Source organism: Salmo trutta, chromosome 3 (genome assembly GCF_901001165.1).
Source record: "Salmo trutta chromosome 3, fSalTru1.1, whole genome shotgun sequence".
NCBI lineage: Eukaryota > Metazoa > Chordata > Actinopteri > Salmoniformes > Salmonidae > Salmo > Salmo trutta.
This window is the reverse complement of record NC_042959.1, coordinates 53,001,885-53,017,300: the sequence shown is the minus strand read 5'-3', so window position 1 is coordinate 53,017,300 and position 15,416 is coordinate 53,001,885. Positions and strand designations below refer to the sequence as shown.

General features: G+C 41.1%; 1 protein-coding gene across 12 annotated transcripts in view; it reads right to left on the bottom strand.

Annotated features, from left to right (window-relative positions):
- The window catches only part of LOC115178333 (ras/Rap GTPase-activating protein SynGAP-like), a 109,674-nt gene that overhangs the window by 16,404 nt on the left and 77,854 nt on the right, over nucleotides 1-15,416 (bottom strand). For 11 of the 12 annotated variants that reach the window (XM_029739520.1, XM_029739550.1, XM_029739512.1 and 8 more), the window contains 3 exons: nucleotides 9,853-10,035; nucleotides 8,858-9,069; nucleotides 1,364-1,445 (listed from right to left, as the gene is read on the bottom strand). In XM_029739520.1, coding sequence (XP_029595380.1) covers nucleotides 1,364-1,445; nucleotides 8,858-9,069; nucleotides 9,853-10,035 — 477 coding nt within the window. Of the gene's footprint in view, nucleotides 1-1,363; nucleotides 1,446-4,309; nucleotides 6,537-8,857; nucleotides 9,070-9,852; nucleotides 10,036-15,416 lie in introns of those variants that run through there. The other variant, XM_029739557.1, reaches the window with a different exon arrangement.

Sequence of the window (15,416 nt, the reverse complement as noted above, 5' to 3'; positions counted from 1 at the left end):
AGACGCATTAAATCACTGCTCACTCGAGGAAGCGTGGCTGAAGCCCTGACCGTTCGACACCTTGCAGGGGTGCTGCGTTCAGCTGCATTCTTATCTGGGACATAGTGGGAGCACTGTCTGTTCACACTGCTCAAACTTTCTGATTTTGTTTTTATCGCTGCATGTCAGAAAATGTCTGTTGCCTCTATTGAGCCTGATTTGACTCGGATTGGGATAAAGAAGTTTGGATTGGGGAAGTGGCTGGGTGGGACTCAGTGAAGCTTGAGCGTACGTGTCATGTTGTTTGCAAGAGACATTGTGGTTTGACACATACTCACTGTCTCTCTCGCTCGCTCTTACACACACACACACACACACACACACACACACACACACACACACAGAGAGAAATCTGTCATGTCTTTGCAGCATGACTCATGATTGAGGGTGGGCTTGACCGGTTTGACAGGAGATGATGGGTGGCTGGCTAAAAGCATGGATCGAGAGACATTGAGTGTGGATGCTGGAGACGTTGTCGGCCTGACAAACTAACTCATCCTCAGGACTAAAACTGTTCAATAGTCGTGTATTATGTCTGTCTTGCATTTGTGTTAGACTAGACTGGTAACACAACTTGACGTTGACATGCTCAGTCTGAATAATCGGGATGAAGGAGTTTGGATTGGGGAAGCGGTTGGGTGGGACTCATCTTCTGGTGGAACAGGGATTTTATTTAAACGAATGAAAGAAGCTTGAGCATATATCTGTGATGTCGTTTGCAAGAGACATTGGGGTTTGGCACACTGTCTCTCTTTCACACACACACACACACACACATTGAAAGCTGGTATGTCTTTGCAGCATGACTCATGCTTGAGGGCGGGCCTGACCAGTTTGATAGGAGATGAGTGGCTGGCTAAAAGCATGGACCGTGAGACATTGAGTGTGGATGCTGGAGACGTTGTCGGCCTGACAAATTAACTCATCCTCAAGACCAAAACTGTACAATAGTCGTGTATTATGTCTTGCATTTGTGTTGGAGTGGTAATACAACTTGACTTAATACATATGGTTCACACAAAGTTGATAGACGTGTCTGAGATGTACAGTTATCACAGACGCTGATTTGATTACAACCCGGATGTGGTCAGACATAATATAAACAGATTGATTGAGAGACAGACACAAGATGTAAACAGACGTTCTTTGACCTTCAAAGCACCTAAACGGATTGACAGACAAATGACAGTCTTACCCAAACCCAAGGACTTGTCTAGACAAAATAAAAGGGACAAATCAACAAAGAGATGAAAACAGAGAAGGATAGAGAGAAAGACACAGGCCATCCTACAGACATGGCGACCGGAAGAAGAAAATCACAGACCTGATCGGCGAAGACCCTAACGTTAGCTTTTGGCGGCTCAACCACGGCTCCTCCCCTTATCTCATCCTCCACAGCCATAAGTCTGAGAGAGAGAGAGAGAGAGAGACATAGAGAGTTCAAACAGTTGTGAGAGAATTGTGAGTTAACTAGAAACTAAGTAGCTAAGTGTAATGCGTACGGCTTATAAAGACTATCCAGGTGCAAGCTGGATCTGTCATTGCCCTGAAAAACATTGATATGTCAATTATACCCATTACCTGGTCTATAGTAGTGTTGTTTAAACCTCTGGTAGCCAAATTATAATCTATTCATCCAATGCTGTAACTGTTTAACATACACTGCTCCAATAATACGAGGAAGCATTTTTGAGGCAGTTGAAGTGCATATTTCCATGTTCCCCAAGGAATTCAGCATGATGTGTCTATCCAATTCAGGGTGTTTTCCAATGTAATCATGCCTAATGATGTCTAGATTGTGGTGTTTTGCCAGTCATCGTGTTCTGAATGGGGTTTAATTAGTAATACATCCTCATGGAATAGTTGAACTGACAACATGATAGAGATTCCAAATCCTTGTTATAACCATTTCAAAAGAGTCGGCTTGCAGGGATATTTGGAAGCTTATTGCTCCAGTCTCCATAGGACATTTTTCTTGCCTTGCAAATTCACATTTAGACACGATTACTCAGCATCAGAACTCTTTCCCAGAGAAGGGAACATGGATCATTAAATACTTGCCTCTGGAATTTCAAGATCTGGGTCATTCAAGGCAATGGTTCTGATATTTTCTTCAACAGACACAAAAGGTGAAGGATGAATTAAAAGTCACTGCAATCATGAAGTCAAATCCAAGATGGCGATCAGCTGTTTGGTGATGGAGATTCAATGAACAAGGGTACATATGACATCCTAATGTCACGATCGTCATAATGAGCGGACCAAGGCGCAGAGTGAGTATAGTTCCACATATTTCTAATCTCCGTGAAACAAACAAAACAATAAAGAAACAATGAAACATGAAGTCATGACGTGCACACAGGCAACCGAACACAAACAATATCCCACAAAACACAGGTGGTGAAATGGCTAACTAAATATGATCCCCAATCAGAGGCAACTAATTGGGAACCATATTAGCACCAACATAGAAATAGACATACTAGATCACCCCCTAGTCACACCCTGACCTACTACACCATAGAGAACCAAGGGCTCTCTATGGTCAGGGCGTGACACCTAACTCCTACCTGGTCAATATTTCTGAGGTAATGAAATTCTTCTGCTTTGCTCATTATAGATTTCATTGTATTCAATCTTATCACATCTACTTTCCACCTGAATTACATGGTTGTTTTCATTTAAAGACATCCAGAAAAGCTGTGAAAAATTGCTGACAAAGTGGATGAACTTCAGAGTGTTAAACTCCTGAGATGAACAGAATGCTGAGAGAGGACTAATTACACAAAATGAATGACACATTTATATACAGTGCCTTCAAAAAGTATTCACCCCCCTTGACTTTTTCCACATTTAAAATGGATTACATTGAGATTGTGTGTCACTAGCTGGGGTTACCCCATAATGTCAAAGTGGAATTATGTTTCTAGACATGTTTACAAATGAATTAAAAATGAAAAGCTGAAATGTCTTGAGTCAATAAGTATTCAACCCCTTTGTTATGGCAAGCCTAAATAAGTTCAGGAGTAAAAATGTGCTTAAGAAGTCGCATAATAAGTTACATGGACTCACGGTGTGCAATAATAGTGCTTAACAAGATTTTTGAATGACTACATCTCTGTATCCCACACATACAGATAAGTTGTGCAGTGAATATCAAACACAGATTCAACCACAAAGACCAGGGAGGTTTTTCAATGCCTCACAAAGAGGGGCACCTATTGGTAGATGGTTTTTAAAAAAAAGCAGACATTGAATATCCCTTTGAGCATGTTTAAGTTATTAATTACACTTTGGACAGTGTATCAATACACCCAGTCACTACAAAGATACAGGCATCCTTCCTAACTCAGTTGCCGGAGAGGAAGGAAACCGCTCAGGGATTTCACGATGAGGCCAACAGTGACTTTAAAACAGTTATAGTTTAAAGACTGTGATAAGCGAAAACAGACTGGATCAACAACATACAATAAAACTGGCCAAAAATGTGGCAAAGAAATTAACAAGGCAAATATACACGGGAGTTGCTTACCAAGACAACATTGAATGTTCCTGAATGGCCAAGTTACATTTTTGACTTAAATCGGCTTGGAAATGTATGGCAAAACTTCAAAATGGCTGTCTAGCAATAATCAACAACCAGCTTGACAGAGCTTGAAACATTGTTATAATAACATGCAAATGTTGTACAATCCAGGTGTGCAAAGCTCTTAGAGACTTACCCAGAAAGACTCACAGCTGTAATCGATGCCAAAGGTGACTCTAACATACAGTATTTTGACTCAGGGTTGTGAATACTTATGTAAATTAAATATTTCTGTATTTCAATAAAAATCCTAAAATAAAAAAAAACATGTTTTCACTTTGTCATTATTGTGTGTTGATGGGTGAGATTTTTTTTTTTAATCCATTTTTAATTCAGGATGTAACAACAAAACGTTGAATAAGTCAAGGGGTATGAATACTTTCTGAAGGAACTGTATAGGACATTGTGCAGTGGCAACAGAGAAAGTGAGGACCAGGCAACCGATGTGATTGGTGCAAAAACTGAGCAAATAAGATAAGCTAAAAACAGAAATAGCACAGATTTTAGTCAAACTATTCCAAAATTAGTGTTTGGTTTGGACAGAGGATAACATATCACCCATTGTCATTTGCCACCATATCAAGCTGTCGCAATTCCGCAGAGAAAGCATTCTCTGAATATCTTTATGCTTAACATACAACTAAATTGATGCTTAACATTAATAAATAATGAAAATCCACAGGTGAAGTTTCAAACATTGGTGTTAGATGTTTTATTACATAAATAATGTACAGGGATTTATTTGACAAAAATAAGAAAGGGAAAAGGAATCAAACGTATGCACTGACTGAAATATTGGCACCGATCTAAGAAACAATGAAATGTAACATGAGTGTACAGTAGAATTCTAAAAAAGGCAGACAGTGATTCACATGGGTGATATGTACCAAAACTAAACCTGTATATCTATTTACTTCAAGTAGTGTGCTTGTCAGGTAAAGTCTTACATGCAGTCAAAACAATGTGGCTATTTGTCAATATGAGGTCAGGGACAGGTCATGATGTCTGACTTGTCTGTTACATAGAAATAAGGCAGGCGATTGGGTGAGTCAAAGGTCACATGATATGTAGTCAATTGTACGTACATCAACAGCAAACCCTCACTATGATCTGCTATTTGCCATATCAATCCAAATGACTTTATTGCACAGTGATAAGTTATATCTCTATGAAAACTTTCAAAGTAATACTGATGTAATATTATACATCTATACAGACTACCAATATTATGCTTGCTACAATGCCAAAAGAGAGGCAATCTTATGATAATGACTCTCTCAAAGCTCTAACTTTAGCAAACGACGACACCATTTACCATTCGGTTTCCTATGACTTACTGCAGACCAAAACTTAAACCAACGACATACAGCAAAATTATAACAGATATAAATCTTAACACTTTAGATAAATGGCAGCAATATCCATCTGGCTACACGATTAACATTTCTGTTCAAATACACTATACAGCCATGTGTAAATCAAAGATATAAGTTATTAACTATTTTTACAGTACTGTATATGCTGTATCTATGGTATTTAGGGATTTACAGGATCCATGGTCATACATGCAGAAGTCTCAATATAATTTATGTTGATATGGGTTCATTTGATACTGAATGGGAACTGAAAAAACCTTTAAGTGTATGAGTTCTGTATGTATGGTCATATGATAGATGTATCTATGCATGTAAGGTATACATACTCAATATATTTGTGTGCCTGAATGTAGGCCTACATGCATATATGTAATGCTTCTGTTCATAAATGCTAAATGTAATCTATAATTGCACATCTCGTAATACTAAAATATTGCTATTTCAATAGATTAAAATAGTTAATTACATTGGTAATATCATAACAAAATGTACATATAGAATCTTAGAGTATCCTTATTGGTATGGCTGGTACAGTACTGGTACTTCAGTAGGGTATTGATAACATTTAGATAAAGTGTGTTACTCTAGCGTGTCTGATATTCGTTGATATAATATAATCTGTCATATTCCTCTTAAGAAACATAACTGATACTCTAGAGGCACCAAGATAAATCGCAAAAAAAGGCTTTCAAAGAATATCTGAAGTCGTTTCTAAGAAGAATGATGAATGACATTTGAAAAGCAATGATAGAATTTTGGGTTTTGTGAAATGTATGGTTAATTATCCTTTTGGAGGACAGTGGATATAACTACTTGAGCCATTGAAATTGCTTGAAACATACTTTCTACCATCAATAATAAAAAAAACGCAAATAGCATCTCATTCATTGACAGCATATGAATCGGTCTTAAAACCTTGCAGCCGTCCACTAGTAGAATCCTCTAGATTACCTTGTCAACTGTAACAATGCCATCACCCAAACTAACTTCAAAGGGGAAGGAGAACTTGTCATTTAGATGCTAAATTAGGTTTACTCTGTGTTCTCTTTACACATCATAAGATAGGGAAATACTATCAAACTGTGGTCACAGTTTGTAAAGATTGGCATTGTTCATCCTCATGTCAAGCTGTTATGGTGATGACAACAAGATGTCATGTACTACCTTAAAAATGCATGAAACAAAGACTGTCAAAAACACCATTATTGCCTCATACTGTATAGGGCAGATAGAAGTCATATGATGTCACCTTTCAGTCCATTATTGTGCTTTTCGATTCAATCTAGGTGAATCCCTCTCAGTTTACGATTATCGGAATAATCACCACAGATGACACAGGTAAACTACTGAAGGAAAAAAACAACCAACATGTTTGATATACTGGCAATAAAATGGCTGCCAAATAGTGCAATAGCACAAAGGGCCTAAACATGTCTTTTGGGTTCTTTATGCACCAAGTTATGGGGTTATGGATGGGATTGGTTCCATTAAGTACAGCCAGGAACTGTCTCGGTCTTCATTCCATTTCTTCTTCCCTGGAATGGATTAAAAGTAGCAAAATTCCCTGTGACACATATCTAACTATCAATTGCAGATTATTAGAAGTGTTGGACAAAAGCAGAACATTTACACAAATAGTTTCCTCTCTCAAGTTCCTCATCTCAAGTCAATTTGTCAACATATATATATATATATATATATATATATATACTGCTCAAAAAATAAAGGGAACACTTAAACAACACAATGTAACTCCAAGTCAATCACACTTCTGTGAAATCAAACTGTCCACTTAGGAAGCAACACTGATTGACAATACATTTCACATGCTGTTGTGCAAATAGAATAGACAACAGGTGGAAATTATAGGCAATTAGCAAGACACCCCCAATAAAGGAGTGGTTCTGCAGGTGGGGACCACAGTCCACTTCGCAGTTCCTATGCTTCTTGGCTGATGTTTTGGTCACTTTTGAATGCTGGCGGTGCTTTCACTCTAGTGGTAGCATGAGACGGAGTCTACAACCCACACAAGTGGCTCAGGTAGTGTAGCTCATCCAGGATGGCACATCAATGCGAGCTGTGGCAAGAAGGTTTGCTGTGTCTGTCAGCGTAATGTCCAGAGCATGGAGGCGCTACCAGGAGACAGGCCAGTACATCAGGAGACGTGGAGGAGGCCGTAGGAGGGCAACAACCCAGCAGCAGGACCGCTACCTCCGCCTTTGTGCAAGGAGGAGCAGGAGAAGCACTGCCAGAGCCCTGCAAAATCACATCCAGCAGGCCACAAATGTGCATGTGTCTGCTCAAACGGTCAGAAACAGACTCCATGAGGGTGGTATGAGGGTCCGACGTCCACAGGTGGGGGTTGTGCTTACAGCCCAACACCGTGCAGGATGTTTGGCATTTGCCAGAGAACACCAAGATTGGCAAATTCGCCACTGGCTCCCTGTGCTCTTCACAGATGAAAGCAGGTTCACACTGAGCACGTGACAGACGTGGCAGAGTCTGGAGACGCCGTGGAGAACGTTCTGCTGCCTGCAACATCCTCCAGCATGACCGGTTTGGCGGTGAGTCAGTCATGGTGTGGGGTGGCATTTCTTTGGGGGGCCGCACAGCCCTCCATGTGCTCGCCTGAGGTAGCCTGACTGCCATTAGGTACCGAGATGAGATCCTCAGACCCCTTGTGAGACCATATGCTGGTGTGGTTGGCCCTGGGTTCCTCCTAATGCAAGACAATGCTAGACCTCATGTGGCTGGAGTGTGTCAGCAGTTCCTGCAAGAGGAAGGCATTGATGCTATCGACTGGCCCGCCCGTTTCCCAGACCTGAATCCAATTGAGCACATCTGGGACATCATGTCTCGCTCCATCCACCAACGCCACGTTGCACCACAGACTGTCCAGGAGTTGGCGGATGCTTTCGTCCAGGTCTGGGAGGAGATCCATCAGCAGACCACCTCATCAGGAGCATGCCCAGGCGTTGTAGGGAGGTCATACAGGCACGTGGAGGCCACACACACTACTGAGCCTCATTTTGACTTGTTTTAAGGACATTACAAAGTTGGATCAGCCTGTAGTGTGGTTTTCCACTTTAATTTTGAGTGTGACTCCAAATCCAGACCTCCATGGGTTGATAAATTGGTTTTCCATTGATTATTTTTGTGTGATTTTGTTGTCAGCACATTCAACTATGTAAAGAAAAAAGTATTTAATAAGATTATTTCTTTCATTCAGATCTAGGATGTGTTGCTTAAGTGTTCCCCAGTATATATATATATATATATATATATATATATATATATATATAGCTCTCGAGTGGCACAGTGGTCTAAGGCACTGCATCTCAGTGCAAGAGGCGTCACTACAGTCCCTGGTTCGAATCCAGGCTGTATCACATCTGGCCGGGATTGGGAGTCCTATAGGGCAGCGCACAATTGTCCGGGTTTGACTGGGGTAGGCTATCATTGCAAATAAAAATTGTTCTTAACTGACTTGTCTAGTTAAATAAAAGTTACATTTGACTTTTTTTAAATTAAAATATCCCTGCATACATTTGAGTGTGCAGGTTGAGGCCTCCCCATTATTTCTCCATACATTAATGTATCTATTTCATAACTATACATTATCTAGACTCTCATATACTGTATATTCGTCAATATTCCCCAGATTATTTCCAAAAATCAGCACCTGCCTAAAGAAGATTGTTGGATATTTCTTGGATAAATGTAATCAGACAGTTAGTTCTCAACAATACCTTAATTTATTTTCTTCACTCCATTTTAGTTCTCTCCACACCTGTCTTCTCTTTCTCTTAATCTCTACATCTCCATTCTCCTTCTCCTCCACCACCCCTCTTTTTACCTGTTGATTATTCCTTTAATTTGGGAGTCTTTCTCCACTTGCTGTTGCCGTAGCCTCCTCTCGCTGTCCTCCAGGCGACTCTGGTATTGCGAGAGGATTTTATTGGTCTGCTGCTCCTGGGAAAGGAGCCTCTTCTCATACTCCTCCAGCTTCCTGTGGGACATGATCAGTCGCTCCTTTAGGGAATGGATCTCCTCCTCGTATTCCTTTACCTGAGACAGACAGAGTGAAGAGAACGCATTGGAAATAGAAAATGGTTGAGCAATTGTCATACACGTCGACAAGTCACCATGAAATATGGAGGCAACCACATTGTTGTCCAGGGTTCACTAAAGTCTAAGGCACACAGTTTATCCCTATTCACTTGCTCACTATGCACAAAGATCTAGCTATGTCTGTTATGAAAATAATCCAGAATGGAGTATATTGAAAATATAAAAATAGTTAAGCAACTGTCATACTGTTTATTAGCAACACATGGCTAAGCAACCAACAAATGTTCTTGGGGGTTGACTGAACACACCTTCACTCGGACAAAGAAATGTGGTAATGAGGTGTCTGCGGTCAAATATGAATATGAGAGCTAAAAGTTTGTTTATTTTCAATGACTCACTGTTGTTCAAGTTCATCCTCAGCTGTTTCTAAATTATTCATAAATAAGTGTCTCGGTACCATCTGCTCTCCACTGATAGACTTGACTTGCACTTCCCTGACATCTGCACTGTGCATTAAGAAGGAGATATGACTCAGATCAGTGTTACGGTTCTCTAGTCTCACAGTTTGCTGTTGAATATGCTGCTAAGTCGAATTCTGCATTCCTTTGAGGCATCGTTTTGTTACTGTCGATTTCCTAGAAGATTGGGATTTCAATGCCAAAGCTACAGTATATTGTTAAGACAATTATCTACTGTTTTTTAAATACACACATTGCAAATGTCAAATTTAGGCTACCATTCTTCGTATTGCAAAAGCTGTGGTGGGAGAGATGTATCTACCCTGTCTAAGCGAGACTCATCCATGCTTTTGGAGTACTCCTTCAGCTTGAACTCCTCACGGTCGATGCGGTTAGCCTCCAGAGTAATGTCAGCAGAGAGGTGAGGCATGTTGGAGACCCAGGCGACTGTTCTCTCATTGGCCGGGGTCGGGGGGTTAAGGGTCGAGGGCGACTGGCCAGAACCCTGGGGAAAAAGACAAAAAGCAGATATGAAGAATATGTACCAGTACTAGCAGTGGCGTGTATTTATGGGTGCCAAGGGAAGCCAGACATTCACCAACAATTGAACAAGAAAAGATAAATGATTTTATCTTTCGTCTCTCTGTGTTTCATAATTATCCTTCAATTCGCAAGAGGCTGAAAATATCTCACTGGAGAAAGCATCCGAGCGAGCAAAACACTGCCCCTCTGTCTCTGTATGTGTAGGCCATCTATCTGATGCTGTCTGGGCCAAAAGAGTATGACATTGTTGCCGGACGTAGCATTGAATGCAAGGGAAGCCAACGAGCATTTCGCTTTCCTTGATATTATATTTTTTAAATAATAGCCAATCAGCGTTGCGCTAAACTGAGTGAGCTCAACTGTGAATGGTCCTGGCGCATAAAATATAAATGTCAAGGGAAGCCAGTTTGGATTTGGCATCACTCCTATCAAATCGTATTGAGAAACAACTTGAATTGTTGAATCTCGTTGTGTAGTTGTCCTCCGGTGGCGAGCTATCTAGCTAAAGTAGGCCCTTTCCTAAATTAGCCATGGATGGAGATAGGGATTTGGACTTGTGGTTTTACTTAATTCTCCGAACTGGCCAATGCTTATGACGGCAATTCTGATCCAACTATTAATTCATACATTGTGCCCCTGGCCTGAGAGGATGGAAGTTCAATATGTAGCTAGATGTAGAAGGCTAATGTTAACTAGCTAATGTTGATCATGAAAGAAAGTTAGACTAGCGAGCAAGCATTTTAGCCAGGTAGCCTAGGACAACAAAAAATAAAAGCGTGTACTGTATGACAGAGTGAGAGACTATTTTATCAACATGAAAGAGAGGAGGATGGCATTGGCGTTTCTCTACAAGTAGGGTGAGTCAACATGTGTTTTAGACTTGCACAAACTCGCATGCACGCACACATACACACAGGAATCAGAACCATGGACAGCCACATTATATTTAGCCTACGTTGATTGGACTAAATTGTTTTTGGTATCTTTTAGTTGTCACTGTAGTAGACTAAGCATAGGTGATATGATGATATTGAAATGTTTTATCTCAATCTCTTCATTCAAAGACTCAATCAGGGACACTCTTACTGACAGTTGTGGTTGCTTGATGTATTGTCTCTACCTTCTTTCCCTTTGTGCTGTTGTCTGTGCCCAATAATGTTTGTACCATGTTTTGTGCTGCTACCATGTTGTTGTCATGTTGTGTTGCTACCATGCTGTGTTGTCATGTGTTGCTGCCTTGCTATGTTGTTGTCTTAGGGCTATCTTTATGTAGTGTTGTGTTGTCTCGTCGTAATGTGTGTTTTGTCATATATATATATATATATACACACACACTGCTCAAAAAAATAAAGGGAACACTTAAACACAATGTAACTCCAAGTCAATCACACTTCTGTGAAATCAAACTGTCCACTTAGGAAGCAGCACTGATTGACAATAAATTTCACATGCTGTTGTGCAAATGGAATAGACAACAGGTGGAAATTATAGGCAATTAGCAAGACACCCCCAATAAAGAAGTGGTTCTGCAGGTGGGGACCACAGACCACTTCTCAGTTCCTATGCTTCCTGGCTGATGTTTTGGTCACTTTTGAATGCTGGCGGTGCTTTCACTCTAGTGGTAGTATGAGACGGAGTCTACAACCCACACAAGTGGCTCAGGTAGTGCAGCTCATCCAGGATGGCACATCAATGCGAGCTGTGGCAAGAAGGTTTGCTGTGTCTGTCAGCGTAGTGTCCAGAGCATGGAGGCGCTACCAGGAGACAGGCCAGTACATCAGGAGACGTGGAGGAGGCCGTAGGAGGGCAACAACCCAGCAGCAAGACCGCTACCTCCGCCTTTGTGCAAGGAGGAGCAGGAGAAGCACTGCCAGAGCCCTGCAAAATGACCTCCAGCAGGCCACAAATGTGCATGTGTCTGCTCAAACGGTCAGAAACAGACTCCATGAGGGTGGTATGAGGGCCCGACGTCCACAGGTGGGGGTTGTGCTTACAGCCCAACACCGTGCAGGACGTTTGGCATTTGCCAGAGAACACCAAGATTGGCAAATTCGCCACTGGCTCCCTGTGCTCTTCACAGATGAACGCAGGTTCATACTGAGCACGTGACAGACGTGGCAGAGTCTGGAGACGCCGTGGAGAACGTTCTGCTGCCTGCAACATCCTCCAGCATGACCGGTTTGGCGGTGGGTCAGTCATGGTGTGGGGTGGCATTTCTTTGGGGGGCCGCACAGCCCTCCATGTGCTCGCCAGAGGTAGCCTGACTGCCATTAGGTACCCGAGATGAGATCCTCAGACCCCTTGTGAGACCATATGCTGGTGCGGTTGGCCCTGGGTTCCTCCTAATGCAAGACAATGCTAGACCTCATGTGGCTAGAGTGTGTCAGCAGTTCCTGCAAGAGGAAGGCATTGATGCTATGGACTGGCCCGCCTGTTCCCCAGACCTGAATCCAATTGAGCACATCTGGGACATCATGTCTCGCTCCATCCACCAATGCCACGTTGCACCACAGACTGTCCAGGAGTTGGCGGATACTTTAGTCCAGGTCTGGGAGGAGATCCCTCAGGAGACCATCCGCCACCTCATCAGGAGCATGCCCAGGCGTTGTAGGGAGGTCATACAGGCATGTGGAGGCCACACACACTACTGAGCCTCATTTTGACTTGTTTTAAGGACATTACATCAAAGTTGGATCAGCCTGTAGTGTGGTTTTCCACTTTAATTTTGAGTGTGACTCCAAATCCAGACCTCCATGGGTTGATAAATTGGATTTCCATTGATTATTTTTGTGTGATTTTGTTGTCAGCACATTCAACTATGTAAAGAAAAAAGTATTTAATAAGATTATTTATTTAATTCAGATCTAGGATGTGTTGTTTAAGTGTTCCCTTTATTTTTTGAGCAGTATATATATATATATATATATATATATAGTTGAAGTCGGAAGTTTACATACACCTTAGCCAAATACATTTGAAATCAGTCTCACAATTCCTGACATTTAATCCTAGTAAAAATTCCCTGTCTTAGGTCAGTCAGGATCACCATTTCATTTTAAGAATGTGAAATGTCAGAATAATAGTAAAGAGAATTATTTATTTCAGCTTTTATTTCTTTCAAATTCCTTTGGGTCAGATGTTTACATGCACTCAAAAAGCTGGTGTAATTGAGTTAGGTTTGTAGGCCTCCTTGCTTGCCTACGCTTTTTCAATTCTGCCCACAAATTTTCTATAGGATTGAGGTCAGGACTTTTTGTTGGCCACTCCAATACCTTGACTTTGTTGTCCTTAAGCTATTTTGCCACAACTTTGGAAGTATGCTTGGGGTCATTGTTCATTTGGAAGACCTATTTGCGACCAAGCTTTAACTTCCTAACTGATGTCTTGAGATGTTGCTTTAATATATCCACATAATGCCATCTATTTTGTGAAGTGCACCAGTCCCTCCTGCAGCAAAGCACCCACACAACATGATGCTGCCACCCCCGTGCTTCACGGTTGGGATGGTGTTCTTCGGCTTGCGAGCTTCCCCCTTTTTCCTCCAAACATAATGATGGTCATTATGGCCAAACAGTTCTATTTTTGTTTCATCAGACCAGAGGATATTTCTCCAAAAAGTATGATCTTTGTCCCCATGTGCAGTTGCAAACCTTATTCTGTTTTTTTTTATGGCGGTTTTGGAGCAGTGGCTTCTTCCTTGCTGAGCGGCCTTTCAGGTTATGCGATATAGGACTCGTTTTACTGTGGATATAGATACTTTTGTATCTGTTTCCTCCAGCATCTTCACAAGGTCCTTTGCTGTTGTTCTGGGGTTGATTTACACTTTTTGCACCAAAGTACGTTCATCTCTATGAGACAGAACGCGTCTCCTTCCTGAGCGGTATGACAGCTGCGTGGTCCCATGGTGTTTATACTTGCGTACTATTGTTTGTACAGATGAACGTGGTACCTTCAGGCATTTGTAAATTGCTCCCAAGGATGAACCGGACTTGTGGAGGTCTACAATTTATTTTCTGAGGTCTTGGCTGATTTCTTTTGATTTTCCCATGATGTCAAGCAAAGAGGCACTGAGTTTGAAGGTAGGCCTTGAAATACATCCACAGGTAGACCTCCAATTGACTCAAATGATGTCAATTAGCCTATCAGAAGCTTCTAAAGCCATGACATCATTTTCTGGAATTGTCCAAGCTGTTTAAAGGCACAGTCAACTTAGTGTATGTAAACCTGTGACCCACTGGAATTGTGATACAGTGAATTATAAGTGAAATAATCTGTCTGTAAGCTATTTTTGGAAAAATTCCTTGTGTCATGCACAAAGTAGATGTCCTAACCGACTTGCCAAAACTATAGTTTGTTGACAAGAAATTGGTGGACTGGTTGAAAAACGAGTTTTAATGACTCCAACCTAAGTGTATGTAAACTTCCGTAATCGAACCCACAAATGCTGATGCTCCAGATACTCAACTAGTCTAAAGAAGGCCAGTGTTATTGCTTCTTTAATTAGAACACCAGTTTTCAGCTGTGCTAACATAATTGCAAAAGGGTTTCCTAATGATCAATTAGCCTTTTAAAATGATAAACTTGGATTAGCTAACACAACGTGCCATTGGAACACAGGAGTGATGGTTGCTGATAATGGACCTCTGTACACCTATGTAGATATTCCATTAAAAATCAGTCGTTTCCAGCTACAACAGTCATTTACAACATTAACAATGTCTACACTCTATTTAGGATCAATTTGATGTTATTTTAAATGGACAAAAAATTGATTTTCTTTCAAAAACAAGGACATTTCTAAGTGACCCCAAAATTTTGAATAAATAAAAATATGGTGCTGGAATAGTTGAGACAGCTCCTGTTTTCTTTGCGTCTTGTGGTAACTTTCCGTGGTTCTAAATCAATAGTTGTTTAGTGGTCCGAAAATGTTGGAAACATTAGCTTGATCATGCAACTGTTTGTTACATGCAATACGCTTTGTGGACTTCACCAGGTGTGGTTGAATTTATTCTACCACTGTGTCTTCTTACTATCTCGGCCTTAGGCCTATATATCACTGTCGCAAGGCATATGAACTAACAGGTTATAGAGCAAACAAAGCAATTATCACAACACATAAGTTGTAATATGGCTTTTTTTTCCTGACTTCCCCAGTGATTTTACCCACGCACCACTACTGTGTACTACACAAATGAGGGGGTGACCCTTGGCTCTATTTAACCATACAGGTCACTGGGAGTCTGGGGTTGGTCAGAAACAACTGTGCAAGAGATAGCATGGTTGAACTGTAATTGAGAGGTGTGTTGGAATTGTTATATAATGCTCTTTTCAGAGTGAGAGAAA